The following is a 25,498-nucleotide window of genomic DNA, read 5'->3' as shown; positions in this document are numbered from 1 at the left end:
AGAAACTCATACCTATGTAGCCCAAATAGAGTAACAGACTCAGATTGGGTTGCATTACAGGAAAAACTTCTGTAGCGCATTTACACTCTAAAGAATATAATCACTCCCCAAGATCAATATCTTTAACTTCCTGATCATCAGAGCAAATAAATTTGCCCAAAGCCACAAAGTACTCCAGATTTTAATCCGATATCTAGAATACCAATATACAGGTCACTGGGAAGAACCAATCAAAAAAAGCAGCAAGCTAGACGGCTACAGAACTGTCAGGCCATCAGACTACCTCACTACAGTGAAATGTGCAAAATGGAAACAGCCTCTCCTTGAATACAGAATGTGATTATAGACTAGAGATCAAAATAGGGAGGCACAAAGCAGTCCAAACCCAGAGAGGAGTAACTATGCAACCATTGTGACACAGTGACAACATAAAAATGGTCATACTGGGTCAGACCAATGGTCCATCTAGCCCAGTATCCTGTCTTCCAGCAGTGGTCAGTGCCAGGCACTTCAGAGGGAAGGAACAATACAGGGCAATGATCAAATGATCCATCCCCTGCCATCCAGTCCCAGCTTCTGGCAGTCAGAGGTTTAGGGACACCCCGGAGCATGGAGTTGTGTCCCTGACCATCTTGGCTAATAGCCATGGATTGACTTATCCTCCCTGAACTTCTCTAATTCTTTTTTTAATCCAATTATTCAGTTGGCTTTCAAAATATCCCCTGGGAATGAATCCCACAGGTTGACTGTGCATTGTGTGAAGAAGTACTTCCTTATGTTAGTTTTAAACCTTCTGCCTATTAATTGTGCTATGTGAAGGGGTAAATAACACTTACGTATTCACTTTCTCCATACCATTCAGACTTTTGTAGGCCTCTATCATACCCCATTGGTCGTCTCTTTTATAAGATGAGGAGTCTCAGTCTTTTTAATCTCTCCTCATAAGGAAGCTGTTCCATACCCCTAAACATTTTTGTTACCCTTCTCTGTACCGTTTCAAATTCGAATATATATTTTTAAAGATGGAATGACCAAAATTGCATGTAGTATTCAAGGTGTTGTAATACCATGAATTTATATAGTAACACCATGATATTTTCTGTCTTACTATCTATCCCTTTCCTAATGGTTCCTAGCTTTATGATAGCTTTTTGGACTTTTGCTGCACATTGAACGAATATGAGACAGAAAGGCACTCTGCTCCAATGTGCAAAGGATGAAGGTGTATGAGGAAGACACTTCCTAAACTGTCAGGAATCATGAAAAATCTCTCATCAAAAAGCAATAAAGAAAATCGGTACCTAACCCTGGGAGAAAGGAGAGAAATGATAGAGATGGCATCATGCTCATGTAGCCCCCTGGAATAGACATTGCTAACAAATGGGAGCATGGAGCTAGCATGAGTGAATTGTGCCTACCTCTGACAGATATTTAAGGGGTCTGTCTGGTTTTGGTTTGGTTTTTACTCTTGTATAGCTTTTCATGCTAATAGAGTCTCACTGAGCTGAATTGTGTACTGTCCTAGTTGCTCTGTGTTTGGTTTCTACTGGCTGGACTGGCCACTCACTGATGTTTTTCTACCCCACCCACTCGTGGTACCCACAACTTACAAATGTTTTATATCACTTTTTTGCAGTACAGAATACTTACTTCTTTCTGTGACCAAAAAGCAAAAATAACCTGGCACATTTTATTACTTATTTTCAAATATACCACTTCTCCCTCCCCTGCGTCTTACAAATACAAAGATTTTAGCATGAGGGCACACACGCACACACACGCACACACACACACACACACACACACACACACACACACACACAGAATGTATCCTATTGACTTGCATCATTAGCTAGACCAGTGGTTTTCAACTTTTTTTTCATTGTGGACCCTTAAAAAATTTTGAATAGAGGTGCAGACCCCTTTGGAAATCTTAAGACATAGTCTGTGGACCACATGATCCGTGGATCACAAATTGAAAACCACTGTTCTATGGAAACCACAACCCTTTGCGGACCCCTTAGACAGTCTGAGGACCTCCAGGGGTCTGTGGACCTCAAGTTGAAAAACCACTGAGCTAAATCACATGTACTTCTGAAGTTACATTTTAAATGCACTAGGGCTGCTACACTATTTGCAGAATTAAATCCTGATGAACCACTTGCAAACAGATCTTACATTCAAATTCATTTTTTGCTCATCTTTAATGGGATTCACATCTCTTTCTATTAGCATGAATAATTCAGATTCTGTGTCAATGGATAATGACTTCTTTCTCTAGAACTCACTTAAGTATTCCTGGGGACTGCCTACCACAGCTTGCAATATCATTTTGCTAATTATCTTAGTTGTATTAAGCATAATTATCATAGCAGCATTATATTTTGTGTGTAGGAAGGCTGAAAATACAGCGTATATTTCTCTCTCTCTCCGTGGTATCCAGAAAGTTATTACAAACTAGATTATTTTAATGTCAATGTCTAAGCATAAGTAATTTTTAAGTGAAAAAAAATTAAAAGTTTACTCATTAAAACAGAGTGTTTCATTTAAAAGATATTGAAAAATAGAACTCATGGGGTTTGTGTGTAGTGTAACTCCCTGGAAATTGCTAGATATAAAGCTGGGCACTGGATTCTTCAATAATTCTTCATAACTTTTTTTTTATGATCAAATCTAATTGATATTCCTCCCAGATTGGAACCCTTTTGTGAAGCCAGGGTGACCGTGTAACTGGTAATCAGAGGTACGGGCCACAACTCTAGTAGCACAACAGCTGGAATGTGTGAGATAAGAAGAGCTCCATAGTCAGTAACCATCTGTGAAGCCACTTTCCAAACCGCATCTGCAGAAGCAAGTGCTTTTGGCTTGCTCAGAGTGAGAAGTGGCCAGGGCATATGGTATTGTTTAATGCTCTGCGGGAAGGTGCTCAGATACTTTGGTGATGTGCTCAGTATAAGAACCTGAACAGAATAGAATAGACTAGAATAGAAGAGTAGACATGTCCTAGCTCCAGTCTTCTTACTCCCCTGTTACCTATGACTTGTTTGATGTACATACATGGTGACTGGACCCATAAAGTGCACCATGACTGGCGCATCAGGCACTGGACAGCAGTGAGCCTTAGTAAGAGGTTGGAGGAGGTGGCTGTACATGCCTTCAAAATGCCATCCAGCTAAACAGTCCCAGACCATCCTGTACACATTCTGCTGCCCTCAACATCTACTGGCCCATGGTAACCTTAATGCCTCCCAATGCAAGAGGGCAAGGGGCTCACAGATTTTTTGGTAGTACGTTTCAGCTGGCCTGGCCAGTTCAGTGTACCCCAACACACTAATTTCATAAGCTGTATCTAACAGTGTTATGTAAGATATCAACAGAAAGCTAATGACATACTGATCATTAATATTAGTGTGTGGTATATGTATGGAGGACAACTTTAAAATTATAAACATATTAGAAATAATGTTATCAAAGTACGTCTGACAGGCAGCGCTAGACAAAGGAATGTAGTTCCGCCACCTGGAAGATATTTCCAAGGTACATTAAGAGACAATGGGCATGCAAATTCCATAAACGGTCAGTAGGACCATCAAGACAGCAGGGGGAGGAGATTGCAGGAAACAGATCAATTTGCATTTTAGGGAACTCTAGAGTGGGAAGAAGCCAGCATGAAACTCCCTACACCAAGAGACTCTATATCACTTTCCTCACAGCTTGAATGAATGTTACTTTGAGGGTGTGGGGGATCTTCAGAAGAATTCATTTAAAGATTCACTGGACTACAAAGGAATGAACAGAGAACCCCAAGTTATCTTTCACCTATGAAGACAAAGGAACTGAGCACTTTGGACTTTGTGGGAGATCCTGACTAGAGGGGTTAGTCAGCCATCTTGCTGGAGATAGTTTTCTTACGAAACTATCATGGACAAAGGCTGTAGCCTGTTTTGTTAAGTCTTCACCTCCAGAAAGCATTTTTCTCTTTTGTTTGTTTGCTAACTTTGTCCTTTATATGTGAACTCATTTATAATCTGATCTCTTTTTGTTAATAAACTTGTTTTACTTTTAATCTAAACCAGGCAGTGCTTTGTTTTGTTTAAAGCAAATGTTAGCTCTGGTTAATGTGGCAAACTGTTAGGTATTGTGTCTTTAAAGGAACAAATGAACCTTAATACCTGTCTGAATGGTCTAGGGGAGAGCTGGACACATGGGTTTGGGGAAAATTTGGGACTGGGGAGTGATGGGTCATTTTGCCAGGTGTAACCAAGGCTGCTGGAGTCCAGAGATGGACAGGGTATAACAAGCAGGCTGCTGGAATCAGAATTGTTGAGTCAGAGCTGCTGAAAGACATTCAAGTGCATGGTTGTATGTTGGCTGGAAGCATCTAGACAGAACCACAACAGCAAAGCAGGGGAGGCGGTGACACCACCCCTCAGGGGTCTGGATTGCACCCCAAAATGTGATACCACCTAGAAGAGGGATGCCTTTACACATAAAACACATAATTAGGGCCCTACCAAATTCACGGCCATGAAAAACGCATCGCAGATCATGAAATCTGGTCTCCTCCCATGAAATCTGGTCTTTTGTGTACTTTTACCCTATGCTATACAGATTTCACAGGGGAGACCAGCATTTCTCAAACTGGGGGTCCTGACCCAAAAGGGAGTTGCAGGGGGGTCGCAAGGTTATTTTAGGGGGGGTTACAATATTTCCACCCATACTTCTGCACTGCCTTTAGAGCTGGGTGGCCGGAAAGTGGCGACTGTTGGCCAGGTGCCCAGCTCTGAATGCAGCACCCCGCCAGCAGCAGCATAGAAGCCAGGGTGGCAATACCATCCCATGCCACTCTTCCTTCTGTGTTGCCATCTTCAGAGCTGGGTGGCCAGAGAGTGGCGGCTGCTGACTGAGGGCCCCGCTCTGCAGGCAGCAATGCAGAAGGAAGGGTGGCAATACCATACCATGCCACCCTTCCTTCTGCACTGCTGCTGGCAGTGGCCACTGCCTCTCCCAGCCAGCCGCCACTGCTCTCCAGCTTCCCAGATCTGAAGGCAGCATCGTCGTCAGCAGCAGTGCAGAAGTAAGGGTAGCAGTACTGCAACCTCCCCCGTGCAATAACCTTGCGACCCCCGCCCCCAACTCTTTTTTAGGTCAGGACCCCTACAATTACAACATCGTGAAATTTCAAATTTCAATAGCTGAAATCATGAAATTTACTATTTTTAAAATCCTATGACCATGACATTGACCCAAGTGGACCGTGAGTTTGGTCGGGCCCTACACATAGTGGAAGGGCACAGCTGTGCCCTGGTGAACTGCACTATCCAAAGGGGCAGCATAGCAGTGATACTACTTCACGGAGAGTGGTGTATGGTAAGAACTAAATAAGGAAGATTTTGGGATTGGGCTCATTGTTCTTGTTAATACAAGCAGTAGTCTGTAGCTCAGAGATAAGCAGTATAAGCCATGTCATGTATATTCTTAGTCTGCCAATCACAGGTACTGAGAGATGAAATGCAAGTATTTTAGACTTGTGCATCATCTTGGTAGGACTTGCATTCCATAGTTTGTCTTTTCTTTGGCAGAGGTATCTATGGGGAAGAAGGACTTACCAGCCAAAGCATTGCTGTTTCTATTGAGAAAAGGTTAGTGAAAGTACATGTCTCCTTCATTGTGCCATAAGGAGGCAAGACATGGGGTCATCCTAACCTCCTGTACCTCAGAGTTCCTCTGCTGGGCACGCTTTACTGAAAATGTTTTGTCTCCAGCTCTGGCAATCTTCATCCCAGATACCTTCATCTTCATCTTCCTTGCTGATTTTAATATTCTTGGAGTGGGTCAAGAGAGAGGCAGCTTTTAGGCAGCTGGGCACGTTGAAGGCCAGGACCAAGACCATGAACTGAATCCAGCACTGAGTGACTGAATGCTGAGTAATGCTGTGGTGTTTTCTTGTCTACTGTTCTGCTTAGGAGACAAGATGCAACATTTTGAGCCACACTCAACTCCTGGAAGCCTCCCAGTGTCAGACCCAGGGAAAAAACATGGCCGTAGTCCAGCTTTGAATAATAAAGATATGGATCATTGTGACTAGGTCTACATCTGTGAGGAACAGGTTCACTCTACTTGTCCACTGGAGAAGGGAATAGATATTTCTAGCCACTGCTGAAGCCCGGCATTTCAGAAGTGGAGATGAGTCCAGTATAACTTCTAGACTGTGCATGTCCCTCACATTCAATAGGCAGACCCCCTCAGCTAACAGGAGTGCTCATGGATTCTGCTAAATATCTGAACTCTGGGGTGCAGTGGCAGAATTCCCACATTGGTAGCTCTCTGACAGCTGAAAGAGGAAAGCAGTGTGGTGGTGGATCTTTTAAAGGTCTGCTCTAGCTTACTTGAATCAGGCAGCTTCTTCAAAGGACATCTACTAGCTTTTCCCTACTCCTATGGCAACTAATACCCTCTATGCAGCAACACAATGCTGACTTCTGCTTGCTGCTTGGCAGTGGACGAGGCACAAAGAACAGGGCCACCACTGTCCAGCCCTGGATCCACACTGCCAGCTAAGGATCACATTTATATCAGGACTAAGGATCTCAGTACCTTTATCTGCTTCATGAGGGTCAAAAAATGACTTTGCAGACCTTGGCCTTCATCTCGTCAGTTTCAGCCCCTCACATACCTACCATATCAGCACAGGTACATCAGTTAGTCTGTCCCCTGACTGGCTTGTCCTTTTGCTTTTCAAGATTTTCAAAAGTGACTGGAGATTTTGGGTGTCACAATTTCCGAGTGCCCAACTGGAAGCAACTTAAAGGGACCTGTTTTCAGAAAACACTGATTTCCCAACCTCTGAAAATCAGATCCCTTTAAGGCGGTCTCCAGTTGGGCACTAAAAAATGGCACAGAAAATACTAGTCACTTTGAAAGTCTTGGCTAGCATGTGATTTGTTCACCTTTGGGGATGGTCAACTGGTCATTGCACTTCTTCAGCACAGTTTCCCATGTATTTTTATATTGATGCACTTTTTTTTTTTGCATGATTGGGCTCCAGGGTAGAAGAAACAGCTAGAGAGAAAGAGAATAGAATAGAATTTTGTTTTATATCGCCCCTTTCTTTGGGAAATGTACTAATGAGCTTTATAAGGCAACAAATACCGTAAGATCCTGGCAATATAGTGAGTGTATAAAGCCAGTGCAGTAACCATGCATTTAAACATGTGATATCCGTGTGTATGAGTGAAAGACTTTTTCAGATGTCTTATAGATCTCTTAGTGTACAGAGAAGAGCAGAACAGAATGGGGATTGATTTAAATCTCTTCCAAGAGATGGTCACGCTAACATCACAGTATATTGAGTGTAAAGCTCTATCCCCATAGGATACGTGAACTCACAAGGGAGTGTGGAGTGGAGTAATGTGTGTGTATTATAACAGCCTTCTTATGCCATTAGCTTTTGGGCTAAAGGATAATGATGGAAATAGCTGCTAAATATATTTCAGTTAATGGGGCTATATGGAAATTCAAGCAATAGACCAGAATCAGACATCTCCTCCCCTCCCAGATCAGAGCAGCCCTGAATTGTGGTGGGTTGAGATCTGGATTCAGACTCTGTCAGCCTCATCTCTATTGAATTCAGATGGTTATATTACGGGGAGAGCAGTATTTTATCATGGCTATATGATTTTCATGATGTGTTGTGATCTTCTTCATTCTTTCCCAGTTGCCAGAATACATCTATGCAAATTAATGAACTGTTTGTTTTCAACTGCACATTGAAGAGATTTACAAGGTCCAACAAAATTTGTTTTAGGTCAGCAATTTAATAAAGCTCCATACTGAATATGGTCTTAACTCAGAGGATGAATGGTTTTGTTGGTGCACTGGGAAACATTTGGACAGCTGTTGTGATTTAATGACAAGCTCTGCTTTAGGAAGCTATAGAACAGCATTTCAGCAGAAGAAAGTCATGAACGTATGGAAGCGAGGGTGAAACTAAGCAACCTTTTAATTTTTTTTACCAGTTTGCTAGCAGTTCCCAGTTCCCTACTGGCACTGAATAATAGCATTCTGTCCTGCCCTTACAACACTGTGTAGGGGAGTAAGGAGGCTTATTTAGCCCCACCCCCTCCCTTTCACTTTTGTAGACTGTCTGCACTGTGTGGAAGTGGGGGGCTGCAGAGAGAGACAGGATGGCCCAGTTGTTGGGTGCTAGCTTAGGACATGGGGTAACCCGCTTTCAACTCCCAGCTCTGCTACAAACTTCCTGTGTGACCTGGGCCAAGTACTTGGGGCTAGACCCACAAAAGGTAGTTAGGCTCATCAATGTGATACTTAACTTCAGGCACCCTGCCACCTCCTGGAATCCTGAGCCTTGAGTTCGGCACCCAGATGCTCCTGTTGAGATGCATGGGGAGAATTAGGAGCCTTAACAAGGGGATGCACGGAAGCCAGCATGCTGAGCAGGGAGCTGCCTAAGTTAGATGGTGATAAATGCCAAGGAGAGGAGTGTGACCTATGCCCCGCCCCCTGGGCTGGAGGAGCTGCCTTCCTCTGCTCAGGATTCATAGCTGTGAAACCTTTCCTGGAATGAGGTGCCTAAGCTAGATCAGTCCTTTCTCAAGAAACATTGAGAAGGAGAAGTCCCTTTATACTCAATAGCCCAGTGGTTAGTGCACTCACGCAAGATGTGGGCGATCAGGGTTCAAGTACCCATGCTGCCTCATTGGGAGCAGACTCTTCCTCCTCCCAGGTGAGTGCCCTAACCACAGAGCTATAGGGTTTTCTGGGAGTGGGTCTCTTTCTATCTCTCAATAGTCATTGGGTCAGACAGAGGGTGAGAACTAGTGGTTAGTGCACTCTCCTGGGAGACCCATGTTCCAGTCTCTGCTCCAATGAATATTTAAGTATTTTATACAAAGTGGGACAGCGTCCACAGGAGAGAATGAATCTAGTGTTAAATGAAAGGAGTTTTCTAGTGACTGGACAGGTGCCTTGGAAACCATGAATTCACCTGGAAGGAATTGATGATTTCGGGAGAGAGCTGAAGGATTAAATTATTAGGACAAGAGAATTTTCTTCTAACTCTTTGATGCTTTCCTCCTAGGTTAAGCCTCAAGCAGTGTTCAGTACCATAGCCTATGTTACACCTACTCTATAGATAAACAGATTTCCATTCCCTGGGCTAACAAACCATATTTTAAAATGTTTAAAGGAGAAGATGAAAAGATGGCAATTTTGTTTTCTGTACTTCTGTAGTAGAAATTACTTCAGGGAGCGAGGAATAAACAGACAGGCTGTGTCTTTCTCACTCTTCAGCCATCAGCAACAGCTTGACTTTGATGAGCAATTTGTTCAGAGTTTGATGATAAAATCTTGTTGCTCAGTATTGTAATACGTTTCTAATTGTTTTTTTAATTGCATTCTCTCATTAAATTGCTTCTCTGGTGTAGAAGTTTATTTACAGTCTTGCTTTTCTTAAAGGAAAAGAATCCACAACAGGATTCTTTGGTGCCATCTCCAAAGAAAGAACTACAATCAATCAATCACCCTTTAGGGGTGATGGTGCTTGTTTCTTTCCATGAGAAAAATCTCCTTACAAGAGAATTCTTTGTATGTTACAATACAAAGCTGACATTCTTAAATTATAACCTTTTATGCCATGTTTATCTTAATTCAGAGAGAAACGGCGTAAACTACAAATTATTTCCAATTTTTCTCTAATATAGGAAATTTCGCATATACATTTGTGTGTGTTTCTGTACGTATACATAGGAGTATATTATAATGGTATAGAAAAGTTCATGTGTTTTCTAGTTTCAGCAGGCAATGTTAAATAATGTGCTCATTAAAATCTGCCCTGGAGTTTATGAACAGTATTAAACGGTGGGTAATATTAAAAAAGAAGACCTAAACCCCAAGAAAATCAAAATGTATCCTCATTCTGCACTTCTTTCTCAGATGAAACTCCCATTGAAATCAACTGTACACCACAAATTGCAACATTATTTACAGTGCGCATAACTCAAATGTCAACATTTATCATTGATTTCTGTACCACACCAGATTATCCCAGATACACTGTCACAGTTATCTCCTCTAACAGCAGAATGAAATATTGTGATATCTCTGCTATCAAGTCTGGTAACTATTGGTAAATAGTGACTTTTAAATGGTGAGCACTGTTGTCTGATATAGTTTTGTATAATGTAAATCACTGACATTTTATTGGAAATGATCTATGCTCAGACTTTCTTTGAAGAAGTCATGGCAAATGTCAGTCCACTTCATTGTGCTTGTTGCTTGATGAAAAGACTTGAGGGACTTAATCAAAACAAGAATTACACTCACCATCTGAAGCCAAAGATCTATGGTTAAGTTATGAATAAACCTTGTGGGCCTGGTCAAGATTCAGAGTCAACTTAAATGTGACGCTTCTGTACTGCAAGATATTGTAGATGGAGCACAGTATGTGAAGAGATAAGCCACTCGACTTCATCTTCACTTTGTCCTATTTGCAGGTACAGAAATGAACGTGAATATCAGCAGATGCTAAAAGAGACCCTTGAACGCCTTAATAAGGTGAGCCTGTTACAGTAGGAAGTGTGCTGTTTGCATCAGCTGCTTCCTTTCATTTCATTTACTAGACAAAATTGCTTTGATGTCCATTCAGTTTGGTTCGATTAACTTTTAAGCAGTTATTTTAGTTCTGATGGAATTTATTTTGGTAATATTATGTAATATCACTTCCCCCCTCTCCTCCCACCATAGTCACACTTACAGGTGCCCCCACAAATCATGAAATCACTACTTTATGTGTAGTGTTCCCATCCTCTCTCCTATTTCTGGCCATAAACTATTAGTGTGTGCAGGTAACTTTTCTGTCAATAGCATTAAGAAATCAGAATCTAGGATAGTGAGAGAATTTGGGACCTTTCCTCATTCTCCAGTGCTGGGTGATTTTTTTTCATCCTGTAAACTCTGAAGGGGAGCCCTTAGGCACAGATTTTCAAAGGTTGATTTCAATGTGAATTAGGCACCTAACCTGCTTAGGCCCTTATGAGAAGGCCATTAGTTGACTATCTGCATCTTTAGGCACTTAAATACCTTTGAAAATCTGGCCCTTAGAGCCTGATCCTAAACATGCTGCAGTCTGTGGGAATAGGTTTTGGAGTAGGCCCTTAGCGAGAGACCTATCTGATCACTAACTGGACTTATTGTCTCCTTTGTTATCTTGCATGTCCCTAGACCCATGGAATATAAACTTTGTAACTGATCCAATAATATGGGGCCCCTTTAAGTTACAGTTATGTGCATTAGTAAGTGTTTAGCTGGATTTGGGCTATTAGGCATGAGTTTGAGTTTACTGAATTAAATGAGAGTTTTTCTTGAGAACGGAGTTCAGGACCAGGTCGATAGAACAGACGATGGCTTGATTTACAGTTGTCAGTAGGGTTCCTTAATATCTAGACAAATATAGTCACAAACCAATCAATAAGAGAAATGAAAGCCCAAGAGAACAGATTTTAAACTCATTTCCTCTACAGATGTGTCTTGTGTGTTTTCCCATACAGTGCCTCATTTGCCTGGGATTTTTTTAAGCCCTTGACAGGCCTTTATGGCAACCTACATATCTCGTAAGGATCCTTCACTAAGCTTTGCCCTGCAAAGCATTCCTACGGTATATCTCTTGCTGTTGTGTGGCTCTGGCCACCTGTGGGAGAAGTCTACTGATATGATGATAATGATGTGGAAAAGTGGAGCAAAGATAGTTACATCTAAATATGAATATGTATCGTTTTGGCTATAAGGTGGAGAGAAATAAAAATGACTGTTCTGGTTGCTGTAAACTGCCACTGTCTGCATGGTTGAAAGCACCATACCAATGAGCTCCTTAAGAAAAGAGCTCTGGGCCAGAGGCAAGCAAAGTGATCCTAGAAAAAAGGCAGTTTTCCCTAATCATTGTTTTGTTCTTTTTGCATTTATTGACCACTAATAGCTGAAAGCCAATGTTGTCACACTGTTGTAATCTATAAAGTCAGGTGTGTTAAAAAAAAGGGGGGGGCCAAAAATGGCTGAGAACTTAAAAATTGGATGATAACAGACCATGGATCCCAGTGATGATCGAACCTGGTGATATTCTAAACAAAAAGAGCTCTCAGCCATGCTTGTAGCTGTGTCCATCACTTCACACTGACTCAACAAACCTTCTAGGCTTCAGAGTGACACAGAGAATCCTGGAATTTTATTATATAGATTAGCAGTTCTTCTCACTGTGGAAGGGATCTCACTTAACAAAGATCCCGTCTTTATGTGTAGTGTCCTGTTTTTTAAAGAAATCCCTTTAATCTGATGTATTGTACTTATTGAGCTCCTGGTCAGAGAAACTGCATGAGTCTCTCCACGCACAGGTTTGTCAGTTTTTTGTCAGTCCTGTTATGACAGTCTGGGAGCTTCAAGGAGATTATCTGGCTTTGAGGACTAAAACTGTATTCTATCCTGCAGGAAAAGGTCAAGTCCAAGTTCCCATTAACCAAAAAAATAGACATTTCATTCGTCAATTCCTGCAGATTAAGAGGATTTTGAAGGGCCTGATCTCTGGCATACCTTGAATGCTGTTGTAATCAGAACCCTTGAGCAGAGGCTTACCTTTATGGAGGCAAACAACCCACTGATGGAAGCTTGATTTTGGTTTTGGAGTGCAGATGGGTCAATACCTACGGAAGGCCATAACACAGTTCCCTAGCTTGGCCCTGTACCAGTGTTGTCCTGTTTCCATGACAAAGAATAATACCCGGTCCTCAAACTGTGCTAGACAATCATGAGCCCAAGATGAGGGACCCAAATGTAGGCAGAGTGCTGAAGCTATTCTGTAAGTCATACAGTGAAGCCAAACGGTGATCAAATGAACCTAAGACTATTAAGGGAAAACACAGAAAATAGCAGATGAATCTTAAAAAGAGTTAGTGCCAAGCTCCCCAATTCTTATCGCGGAGAGAACAAATGTCTGTCATTTGTAGAGCAGTTCTTTCCAGTGCCTCAAAAATATGTGAGTGCTAAACAGCATAATGACTTGAGCTGGGCTTATAAAGTACCAGTTGAAATCAGTGGGAGTTAGGTGCCTAAACCCAGGGCCGCGGTGAAATCCTGGCTCATTGAAGCCAGCGGGAGTTTTCCCATTGACTGAGGTGGAGCCAGGATTTCATGCCTGGTATTTCATGCCTGGCAAAGGGCCACAGTCAGCCTGACTCTTTTGCAGGAGGAGGCCACAAGCAGCTTTGTTGCCGCTTGTCTGATCCTGACTTGAGACATGCAAAATTCCAGTTCCTGCATTTAAGCAAGCACAGGGACTCCCAACTTACTGCCCTAGGGACAGGGAGAAGATGGCCTCTGGCTGTCCGTGGAGCTGCCCGTGGATCCATCTGACTGCACAGCAGGCAGTGAAATGCACCCTAAACAGGGGGTATAGCAGAGAGCATGCAGCTCAGCAGCTGCAGGAGCTGTAGTAGTGAGAATGCTTCCCCACGCTCCCTCTGGGACGGTGTGATTCTGCACCAAGTCCAGCTCGGACTGTGCCTCTCAGGCACAACTGAGCCTTGAATTACTAGTGCTGTTTCTAAAGAGGTTAAAATGAAACATTTCCTGGCAGCTTTGTTTCCTGGATTCTTGTGTCTTCAACTACCGTGCAACATTTAAACATTTCTTACTGGAAACAGCTAACAAGATATAATAGCACCTCTGTACCTCACAAGGGTGTTGTAAGGATAAATACATTAAAGGTTATAGACTACTCAGATATTCCAGTAATGGGGGGCCAACCACGGGCAACAGATAGATAAAAAAAGTTCTGAAGTTTCTTGCTCTAACCAGTTTCTTCTATATCCTTTATCCCTTAGAGAAGAAATTAGTGACTGTGTTTTCCCCATTCCCAGACTTGCCCCTGGAAACAGTAGACATGATTAGATGGGAACTTGCTCACAAGGGACATCGTATGCAGTGCCAGTTAGGCCACTCACACGAATTTGGTGGCTTATGACGTTATGACTCAACTGTACTATACTTATCGTACTACAGCTACTTAGACTCTATTGGAGAGGAGGGGAGGTTCTGCTATCCTGCCTGAATTTATTTCTTCTATAAACTACTCAAGATAATAATGTTTAAGCTGAGCCTGAGTAGCCACTTATCAAAAGGCAGTCAATTAGCAGCCCCTTTTCTCCATTGTTTTTTCTTTGAATAACCATAGACTTTAAGGTCAGAAGGGACCATTATGATGGTCTAGTCTGACCTCCTGCACCACGCAGGTCACAGAATCTCACCCACCCACTCCTGTAATAAACCCCTAACCTATGTCTAAGCTATTAAAGTCCTCAAATCGTGGTTTAAAGACTTCAAGGTTCAGAGAAAGAAAAGGAGTACTTGTGGCACCTTAGAGACTAACCAATTTATTTGAGCATGAGCTTTCATGAGCTACAGCTCACTTCATCTGTAGCACTTCATCTAGCTGTAGCTCACGAAAGCTCATGCTCAAATAAATTGGTTAGTCTCTAAGGTGCCACAAGTACTCCTTTTCTTTTTGCGAATACAGACTAACACGGCTGTTACTCTGAAAAAAGGTTCAGAGAATCCTCCAGCAAGTGACCTGTGCCCCCCACTGCAGAGGAAGGCGAAAACCCCCCAGGGCCTCTGCTAATCTGGTATTTCCTGGAAATTCTGAAAATTCTGAAAATTCCTTCCCGACCCAAATATGGCAATCAGCTAAACCCTGACCATGTGGGCAAGACTCACTAGCCAGACACCCAGGAAAGAATTCTCTGTAGTAACTCAGATCCCACCTCATCTAACATCCCATCGGGCATATTTACCGCTAATAGTCAAAGATCAATTAATTGCCAAAATTAGGCTATCCCATCATACCATCCCCTCCATAAACTTATCAAGCTTAGTCTTGAAGCCAGATAGGTCTTTTGCCCCACTGCTCCTCCTCTTTCAAAGCTGTGATCTTATGTCTACACTGCAGTTTTGTCACCAAAAGTTATGCCATTGTAATTAAAGCACTTTAATTAAACTGCAGTTGCGTGTCCACAGTATGCTCCTTGTGTCGGCACAGCACATCCACACTAGCAGCTCTTGTATCAATACAGAGAGCAGTGCACTGTGGGTAGCTATCCCACTGTGCACCTGGCTGCAGGGTGCTTTGGGAAGGGTTTGCAATGCCTCATGGGGCAGGTACAGCGTCACATGATGCAGGTTTCCCAATCCCATTATTCCATGGGCATCCTAGTAGATTTCCAGCCGCTTTTCAACTGAAGTGGGTGGGGGGGAGGGGAAGAGTGTGTGACAGGGAGCGTGGCGGGAAGACAGAGACAGAGTGTGTGTTGGGGGAGAGTGTGTGCCCCTGCATGCTGTCTCCGTCAGTTCAGACAGCCGCCAGAAGCAACCAGTCCTGGGCCAGGGGAAGGGGAACACCCCTGACATCAGCCCCCACCTCCCTCCCTGGCTCAGCACAGCAGCCTCTCTCTCTCTCTCACAGGCGCACACACATCTGTCCCGGCCTGCCTGCGTCTGTGTTCCTAGTGTGGCAGAGAGCAGGAGCAGTCCACCTTCATGATTTGCTTTGTTGCCCAGTGTAGAGCAGCAGGCTCAGCTGTCAGAAGGGAGCTTTGAAAGGGGAGGGGCACATGCCTGTAGGGCTGCTGAGTTCAAAACAGTGAGCAGAACGGTCCTGGCAGGCATTGTGGGATACTGGGAGAGGCCACTTCCGGGGATATAATGAACGGCAGTGTCTACAGTGACATTTTGTCATTTTAACTTTGCTGCAAAAAGCTCTATGCCTCTCGTCGAGGTGGTTTTATTTTGTCATTGAAATGGAAGAGTTTTGTCACCAAAAGTGGCATTGCTATGCATACACTCCACTGTTTTGTTGCCAAAAGCTGCCTTTTAGCAACAAAACTCTGCAGTGTAGAGAAGGCCTAAGGAGATTAAACATCTACCCAGACTATAACTCTGACAGACTGAGCCACTGTTTATGGATGCCCCTGAAATCTTAAACTCTGCTCTAATCATATGCAAATGGATTGCATAAGTTCATAATGTTTAAGGCCAGAAGGGACCATTGTATCATCTGCTTTGGTCTCCTGTATGTCACAGGCCATTAAATTTCACCCAGTTACCCCTTTATTGAGCCCTTGTGTTTGGCTAAAGCACATCTTCCAGAAAGGCATTCAGTCTTGATCTGAAGACATCAAGAGATGGAGAATCCACCCCTTCCCTTGGTTGTTGGTTCCAATGGTTAGTCAGCCAGACTGTTAAAATTTTGAGCCTTATGTCTAATTTGAATTTGTCTGGCTTCGGCTTCCAACCATTGGTTCTTGTTATGCCTCGCTCTGCTAGAATGAAGAGTCGTTTAGCACTCAGTATTTGCTCCTGGTGAAGGTACTTCTACACTTTAATGAAGTCACCTCTCAATCATTTGATAAATTAAACAGATTGAGCTGTTTACATCTCTATAAGGCATTTTCTCCAGCCTTCAAATAATTTCTGTCTCTTTTCTTCAACTTTCCCAATTTTTCAACATGCTTTTGAAAATGCATGCACTGGAATTGCATGTAGTATTCCAGTATCGGTCTCATCAATACCATATACAGAGGTAAAATCACCTCCCTCCTCCTATTTGCTACTCGCTTGTTTACATATCCAAGGATTGCATTCAGTTTTTGCCACAATACTGTACTGGGAGCCCACGTTGCATTGCTTGTCTACAATATCCCCTGTATCCTTTTCAGTCACTCTTTTCCAGGATACATCCCTCATTCTGTAGGTATGGCCTGCCTTCCTTGTTCCTAGATGCATGACCTTGCAGTAGGCTCTATTTAAAATATGTTTCGTTTAAAGGGGCCCAGGTTATCAGGAGATCCAGATCGCTCTATGTTACTGCCCTGCCATCATCATAATTTACTTCTCTGCTAACCTTTGTGTCATTTGCAGATTTTACCATCAGTGACTTTGATGAAAACGTTGAATAGCATTGACTTAGTACCGATCCCTGAGGGACCTCACTAAAAATACCCTCTTTCCATGATAATTCTCCACTGGCAGCTACTTTTTCACATCTGTCAGTGAGCAACTTCCTAATCTATTTCACTTGTGTTTTACTGATATTGTATAATGCTAATGACAGGTTTCAGAGGAACAGCCGTGTTAGTCTGTATTCGCAAAAAGAAAAGGAGTACTTGTGGCACCTTAGAGACTAACCAATTTATTTGAGCATGAGCTTTCGTGAGCTACAGCTCACTTCAACATCTGATGAAGTGAGCTGTAGCTCACGAAAGCTCATGCTCAAATAAATTGGTTAGTCTCTAAGGTGCCACAAGTACTCCTTTTCTTTTTGTATAATGCTAATGTTTCAGTCAGAATGTGTGTGGCACTAAATCAAATGACTTATAAAAGTCTAAGTATACTACAGCTATCAAAAAATGAAATCAGGTTTGTTTGACAAGACCTATTTTCAATAAAAACCATGTTGACTGGCATTAATTACATTCATATTCTTTCAGTCTTTGTCAGCTGAATCCTGTATCAGCTTTTCCATTATTTTATCTATGATTGATAACAGGCTAACCAGCCTATAGTTACGAAAGACATTCCACTTGCCCTTTGTGAATATTGGCACCACATTAGCACTCTTCCAGTCTTCTGGAATTTCCCTGGTATTCCAAAATAGATTAAATTTTAACATTAGGAGGCCAGAGATCTCCTCAGCCAACTCTTTTAGGACCCTTGGGTGCACATTATTTGGATTTGCTGTTATAAAAATGTTTTCCCCAATTAAATATTTTTTAACATCATCCTTAGTTATTAATGAACTAGGTAGTACTTCTTCATTCTCACGTGGTACAAGTACATCATCCTGCTTGTTTCCAACTATAGAACAAAATATTTATTGAACATTTCTGCCTTTTCTGCATCATTATTAACAATTTTACCATCTCCATCTAATAACAGACCTATAACTCTACCATTACTAGAATTTCCTTTGTTTCAAATATATTTTAAGAAACTTTTTATTGGCCATGATCCTGCTAGCCATGGATTTTTCCCTGAAGTCTTTAGCTTCCCTGTCAATTTTCTATATTTCATAACATTTACTGTATATTGATTGTTATATATTTTCCCTTTTTGCCATTTGTTATAAATTGTTTTTATATTTCTAATTACTGCCTTCACTTCATCACTAAACATGATGGGTTTTTTAGTCAAAGTGGGTTATCTATAAACTCTTTTTAAATAACTCCCAATTTTCCTTCACATTTTGCTGTCCAAATTTTCCTTCCCAATCAATTTCACTCATAATTCTTCTTAGCTTTGGGAAATTAACCCATTCTGACTGTCCTCAAAGGGTTGTAACAGTGTTGTGAACATTCCAGTCATGGTAATTGTCCCAGTAGGTTTTAGTCATATCAATTATATCCTATTTCTTTTCATCAATGAGAGTTTCCAATTTCTCTTACTTGTAACCCAGTCTCCTAATACTGGTATATAAGCAAATGAAAAAATTCTTCTCTTCACATTGTTTGCCACATTGTGTCAATTTGGTTGCAACTCACTGAATTTGCACTGTTTTAAAGAGTTACATTCAGTCCTAATGAGGGGGAATGGAGGAGAGAGAGAAAGAGAGAAAAAATCTGGCCCAGTATTTCTAAATTAAATCATCCACTCTATTCATATTCCGTGTTTTCTAATGACTCAAGAAGGGTGGGTATCAATGTGTATTCTCCTAGCCATGTTACTTAGCGTTCGATTCTGCTCCCCTTCCTCATGGTAAATGGTACCTTCCTGGGCAGGCAATCACAGGAATGTGAAAGGGACAAGAGAACCAAGAAATGGGAGCAGACATTGGGCCAACTTCTGGAATTCTTTTCTACTTGAGATCAATAGGAGTTTTGCCATACTACTGGCAACAAACCAAGGTTAAACCAACATTGATACCATTGAGGGAGTGGATGAGAATCTATATGTAAAGACTGATGTATTAGTAAATTCTTTATTAATTTGTTCTGGCTCTTTTCCATTTAGCAAATATATTTTTATTGTTTATTGGCTTTCCTTGAGTCCATTTTAAGGTATCCCGGGCACTAAGGTAACAAAGAATCCTCTGAGAAATCTATGTGCTTTCTAAATAGGAATGTATTCATGGAGAACAATGCTACAAAGCAATCAGTAACAATCAGCTACCTTCCTCACAATCTCTTTTACCATATGACAGGTTTCAGAGTAGCAGCCGTGTTAGTCTGTATTCGCAAAAAGAAAAGGAGTACTTGTGGCACCTTAGAGACTAACAAATAAATTGGTTAGTCTCTAAGGTGCCACAAGTACTCCTTTTCTTTTACCATATGGATCTTTATTCGTCTGATTTTAGTGAATCTGTGCTCTGTAGACCCAACACCTAGGAATAAGAAATGGTTTTGTTAGTGGAGGATGTAAAGGCAGAAATAATTAAGGTATCAGAAGTGGCAAAAGATTGAGTAACCTCTAGCAGAAGTGGCTTTGTGCGAACAGGGGTTAAGAAGCTAAGATAACCTCGCTGGCACTTGACCAAAATGACCAATGAGGAGATAAGATACTTTCAAAGCTGGAGGAGGGGAAACAAAGGTTTCTCTCTGTCTGTGTGATGCTTTTGCTGGGACCAGAGCAGGAATGCAGGTCAGAACTCCTGTAAAGAGTTTGTAAGCAATCTAGTTAGATATGTCTTAGATTCTGTTTTGTTTAAATGGCTGATAAAATAAGTTGTGCTGAATGGGATGTATATTCCTGTTTTTGTGTCTTTTTGTCACTTAAGGTTTTTGCCTAGAGGGATGTTTTGAATCTGACTACTCTTTAAGGTCTTTCCCTTCCTGATTTTACAGAGGTTTTTCTTTTACTTTTTCTTTAATTAAAATTCTTCTTTTAAGAACCTGATTGCTTTTTCATTGTTCTTAAGATCCAAGGGTTTGGGTCTGTGTTCACCTATGCAAATTGGTGAGGATTTTTATCAAGACTTCCCCAGGAAAGGGGATGTAGTGCTTGGGGGGATATTTTTGGGGGGGAGATGTTTCCAAGTGGGTACTTCCTCTGTTATTTTTGTTATACACTTTGGTGGTGGCAGCATAAAGGTTCAAGGACAAAAGGTAAAAGTTTGTACCTTGGGGAAGTTTTAACCTAAGCTGGTAAGAATAAGCTTAGGGGGTCTTTCATGCAGGTCCCCACATCTGTACCCTAGAGTTCAGAGTTAGGAAGGAACCTTGATGGGATCATTTGAATGACTTGTACTTTTTTTATCTACATTTTAATGTCCAGAACATCTCTTCTCCTCCATATTTCAGAGAGATCATGTGCTTAGAATTTGCCAGTATATTGGAGCTCATTTAGAACACATTTTATGGGTATTTTATAAGCTCACCAAATGGAAAGGCAAATCCAGAGCCATCTCTGGAGGTATAGAGGTCTCTTCGGCATCAGAACCAGTATGGTTCCACTGCACAGGGAGGGCATTTTGAAAAGTGACACAGCATGAACCCCAACATGTGGTTCGGAGCCCAGCTCCATTGGCCTACCTGTGACAATGCAAGGTTGGATGGGGGCAGGGTAGAGCATGAAGTATGTGCTGCATGGCTCCTCAGTCCTCCCCTTTCACACAGGGTCATGGGGTGGTAGTTCAGCCATTGCGCAGAAGTAGCCTGCTCTGAGCATCTCTGCAGCCATTCTGCCAGCTGAGGAGAAAGGTTCCCGCTCCCTAGACCCTTCGTGGAGATTACCAACGACTGGTTTGAATCCAGTGCCACAGATTCAGAAGGGACAATTGTGATCCCCTAGTCCGAACAGGGTCTGGCTCATAGTGATCAGAGATGGGTGAAAGTGAGGACACATTTTCCCAAAGGTTCACTCAAAGATTTTGTTTTAGAGTTTGGAGACTTGGCTTTTCTGCGAAAAATTGAGATATTTGTTCGTCACTTAAAACATATGAAAACCTGAAAAACAAATTTGTTGCTGGGAAACATGATGCCTTTGAAGGTGTGTGAGCAGACGTGGCAGGGGTCTGGTGGCCATCTCTGATGTTTTTCTCGTGTGCCTTATCGATGAAGAGGAACATAAAAAGAGAAAGCAAAATGTAGCAGGCTAGGGTACCACACTAATGAATATAACTTGTACTAAATCCCTTCTCATTATCAAAATGTGAATATGTGTTAGAGGCAGAGGTGAAAGTAAGCCAGTATGCCCCGGTACAGCGTACTGGCAAGAGCCGGTGCACCGTACTGGGGCAGCCCAGCTACCCAAGGGGGCAATTTAAAGGGCCTGGGGCTCCCAGCAGTGGCTGGAGCCCCAGGATCTTTAAATTACCTCCAGAGCCCCGCTGCTGGATCCCTGGGGTAGCAGCTGCAGGGCTCCGGGGGCTATTTAAAGGGCCCGCGGCTCCCCTGCTTCTACCCGGAGAAGTGGTGGGGCTCCAGCGGCTATTTAAAGGACTGGGGCTGCAGAAGCAGCTGGAGCCCCCACTACCCCAGGTTTCCGGGGTCTATTTAAAGGGCCAGGGCAGTAGAAGAGGGGAGCCCCAGGCCCTTTAAATAGACCCAGAGCCCCGTGCTGCTGCTGCTGCTACCCAGGTGCGGGGAGGCACTTACATTTCAGGGTGGGCTGGGGCTGGCTCTGACCCCCTCAACCCCTCCCTTTCCAGGGGCCAGAGCTGGCCCCAGCATACCGGTAAGTCACTCGACTTACTTTCAGCCCTGGTTAGAGGTCTCTCTCTCTGGCTGAGTCTGTGGGAGCTGTAGGTTAAGAGCTTCAGCTCAAGCTATGCACTTAGCTCTGGAGGTCCCTAAGTCAGAAGATGAAGTCAGATGGCATCTTTCACACAGACAGAAGTGATTATAAATATTAGGTAACGCAATCAGGGAACAAAAACAATATCAGGTGACAAAGATTACAAACCGCAGAGAGCAAACTATCAAATGAGCAATGGAACGCTCACTGAGGCAACCAGTTTGTGAGCAATCTTTGGGAAGAAATTTGTTCATACACAACATTCACTGTTCCATCTGAATAATGAAGAGGCTTACTGCGTGTTTGCAGACTACTGCTGAATAGGAAAAGGGGCTCAGTTTAGTGAATGATTTGTTGTTTGTAAATGTTGTACCTCTCTCCATTAACAACAAACAGGGGTCCAAGCCCTGCCATGAAGGCCATTTTGCAAACCGTTTACTCCATACATGTATGTGCGTGTGGTAAAATTCTGTGCCACTGATACATTTCACATTATATCAAATGAAATGGAGGATGTTATACATCTTAGCAGGTTTTTGACAGCAGTATTCTCTGCAGCAGGGCAGACAGCAGATATGAGATGCATATTATGCTGAGAGCAAAGTTCTGGCATTTGACATGATTGCATTGTCCATATTTATCAGTGACACAGAATTCATATCCCCATATCCATCACCTTACACTTAAACTAGTATTTGGGTACATTCAGGTCAATTTATAGTTGTAGGAATGCAGTGGCTTTTATTCAGACAGATAAGTCCATTCTGCTTTGCAGTTCATTTTCTGTGCATAGTACTCAGAATAAATTTATATACATGCAGGAATCTTTACAAATAGGGAAGAACACATCAACATACAGAAGCATTAAACAACAATTCTGCAGAGCACTGGACTTGTCCTATCTCATTGGTATTGCTTGAAAATAGCCCTGATCCTCAAAGGTATTTATCAATGGGAGTTAGGCTGTAAATACCATTGAAGATCTGGGCCCTTGATCACTGCTGGAGTCAGTATCTAAAGTTTTTTTTTTAAATGCACATAAAGAATAATGAAAGAATGATACAAAGTTGAGGAGAAAATAACTGGATGATGTGTTGTTTTGATACAGCGTGAGGGTTCAGTGAATACATAGCTAAATCTAGCTTATTTAGAAAGAAAAACTGCGAATGCATTTTCTCCCTTGGGCAAACATTTGAAAAGCTGAAGACTAGATTTGCTCATTACATACAAAAATATTTGCTAATTGGGGATGTCTGCTTCCCCCATAAGGCTCCTAACACTATCATTGTTGTGCTGATCTTTCTCTCAATAGGAAATCATTAAAGCTGCATAAATGCTCCACAAATTCCTGATGACTGGCTTAGAATATTCTAGTCATGGTCAGTTTTAATTAGTGGCATTTGCTCACAGTGCAGTTAACTAGCTCTAGAGTAAAAAAAGTTCATGGTGGTTTTATTGGTGCATCAGCAAACCTGGCTGGACGAGTCAATAGCATGATGAAAATCACAAGCATCAACACATTTCTGAATAGCATATCAGCCCGGGGTGATTGCTTTGCTGTGCATGTGAAAAAGGAAATTCCTCTTTCACCACAGTCACATGCCCTGCCCAGTTTAATTCACTGCACATGATCTGAGCATTGTACCAGATATTTACCTCTGATAATTGAAAGTGGTGAGTTTTAAAGGGATGCCATATGTTTAAAAATCTGTCTCCCTTCAGCCCCCTTAAGATCCTATTGTGACAAGCAACGTCTAGTGTTACTCTGACTGAAGTCGATTAGGGGAAAATATTTGTTCCCATATTTTCTGTTTCCTTTGTGCATTTGACAGTACTTTATGCATGTTCCTCTGTGTAGTCAGTTATTTATTCAAACCATAGCTACGCTACAGATGCCACTGCGGTTTAGGTACAATGCTGTGACTATGTTGCTGTAGTGCTATAACACAGACACTTCTCACAGGGATGGAAAGGGTTTTTTTTCCATTGCTGTAGGAGCTTCAGCTCCCCAAGTGATGGTAGCGAGGTCAAAGGAAGCATTCTTCCATTAACCTCGCTGCATCTACGCTGACGGTTCAGTTGGCATAGCTGTGGCACTCCGGCGTCTGAATTTTTCACATCCCCTGTCATAACTATGAAGGGAAGGGTAACCACCTTTACATCCCTCCTGGCCAGAGGAAAAACCCTTTCACCTGTAAAGGGTTAAGAAGCTAAAATAACCTCGCTGGCACCTGACCAAAATGACCAATGAGGAGACAAGATACTTTCAAAGCTGGAGGGGGGAAAACAAAGGGTTCTCTCTGTCTGTATGATGCTTTTGCCGGGACCAGAGCAGGAATGCAGGTCAGAACTCCCGTAAAAGGGTTAATAAGCAATCTAGCTAGATATGCGTTAGATTCTGTTTTGTTTAAATGGCTGATAAAATAAGTTGTGCTGAATGGAATGTATATTCCTGTTTTTGTGTCTTTTTGTAACTTAAGATTTTGCCTAGAGGGATTCTCTATGTTTTGAATCTGATTACCCTGTAAGGTATTTCCCTTCCCGATTTTACAGAGGTGGTTCTTTTATTTTTTCTTTCATTAAAATTCTCTTTTAAGAACCTAATTGCTTTTTCATTGTTCTTAAGATCCAAGGGTTTGGGTCTGTGTTCACCTATGCAAATTGGTGAGGATTTTTATCAAGCCTTCCCCAGGAAAGGGGGTGTAGTGCTTGGGGGGATATTTTGGAGGGGAGACATTTCCAAGTGGGCACTTCCCCTGTTCTTTGTGTAACACTTTGGTGGTGGCAGCGTTTAACCTAAACTGGTAAGAATAAGCTTAGGGGGTCTTTCATGCAGGTCCCCACATCTGTACCCTAGAGTTCAGAGTGGGGAAGGAACCTTGACACCCCCTTAGCACATAGTTACGTGGACCTAACATTTAAGTGTAGATTAGGTCTTAGTTTCCCTTGATGACTTTTTAATTGTGTCAGGTTAGGCTCTGTGTGAAATAGAACACATTTTCCTGAGAACTAATCATCAGCCTTTGTATCAACATTGGGATTATCATATATGACAAAATCAATTATATTGAATGGGCCTGGTTCTGATCTCATGGACACCAATGTAATTCTACTGATTTCAATGGAGATATCCGTGATTTACAACAGAGATCAGAATCCCCCATGTGCTGGCAACTATGATACAGGTAGGTTCACAGTGCACATGCTCACTTTTCTATCCCAAATCCTGGAAAGTACTGAATCAGACCTTTTCACTAGCATACTCTTACCTTGCGGAGCTGGCATGAGCAGTGTGGTTGGAATTATGAAGAAAGAAATGAGTCAAGAAATAAAAGCATATGCATTTTGAATGTAACTATCTCATAAACTCACACACATGGGACCTGATTCTAGTCTCTGGTGCAAGGCCCAGATTCAGCAAATCAGTATATGCGTAAGTCACATTGATTTCAACAGGAATTAAGTGGGTGCTTAAAGTTAAGAACTTGTTTAAGTGCTTTGTTGAATAGGGGTGGGACTTCGCATATGCTTAAAATGAAGCATGTGCTTAAATGCATTGGTTAGTTGAGGCCTAAAAAAGAAGGATCTCCACTGAAGCCAGTGGTGTTACTCTTGTCTAGATGAGATCCGAATCAGGCCCATGAAATATTAGTGATTTTAGCATCCATGGCTACCCCAAAGTTGCTACAAAGCTGATGATTATTGCTGT

At 42.1% G+C, this 25,498-nt stretch overlaps 1 protein-coding gene across 2 annotated transcripts in view; it reads left to right on the top strand.

Moving 5' to 3' along the window:
* Positions 1–25,498, top strand: part of BFSP1 (beaded filament structural protein 1) — a 53,406-nt gene that overhangs the window by 10,711 nt on the left and 17,197 nt on the right. For both annotated transcript variants that reach the window (XM_075127206.1, XM_075127205.1), the window contains one exon: positions 10,515–10,575. In XM_075127206.1, the coding sequence (XP_074983307.1) occupies positions 10,543–10,575 (33 nt within the window). In that variant the 5' untranslated portion in view covers positions 10,515–10,542. The remainder of the gene's footprint in view (positions 1–10,514; positions 10,576–25,498) is intronic.

This window comes from Caretta caretta, chromosome 3, assembly GCF_965140235.1.
Source record: "Caretta caretta isolate rCarCar2 chromosome 3, rCarCar1.hap1, whole genome shotgun sequence".
Classification (NCBI taxonomy): Eukaryota; Metazoa; Chordata; order Testudines; family Cheloniidae; genus Caretta; species Caretta caretta.
Note: the sequence above shows the minus strand (reverse complement) of the source record. Positions and strands in the feature narration are given on the sequence as shown.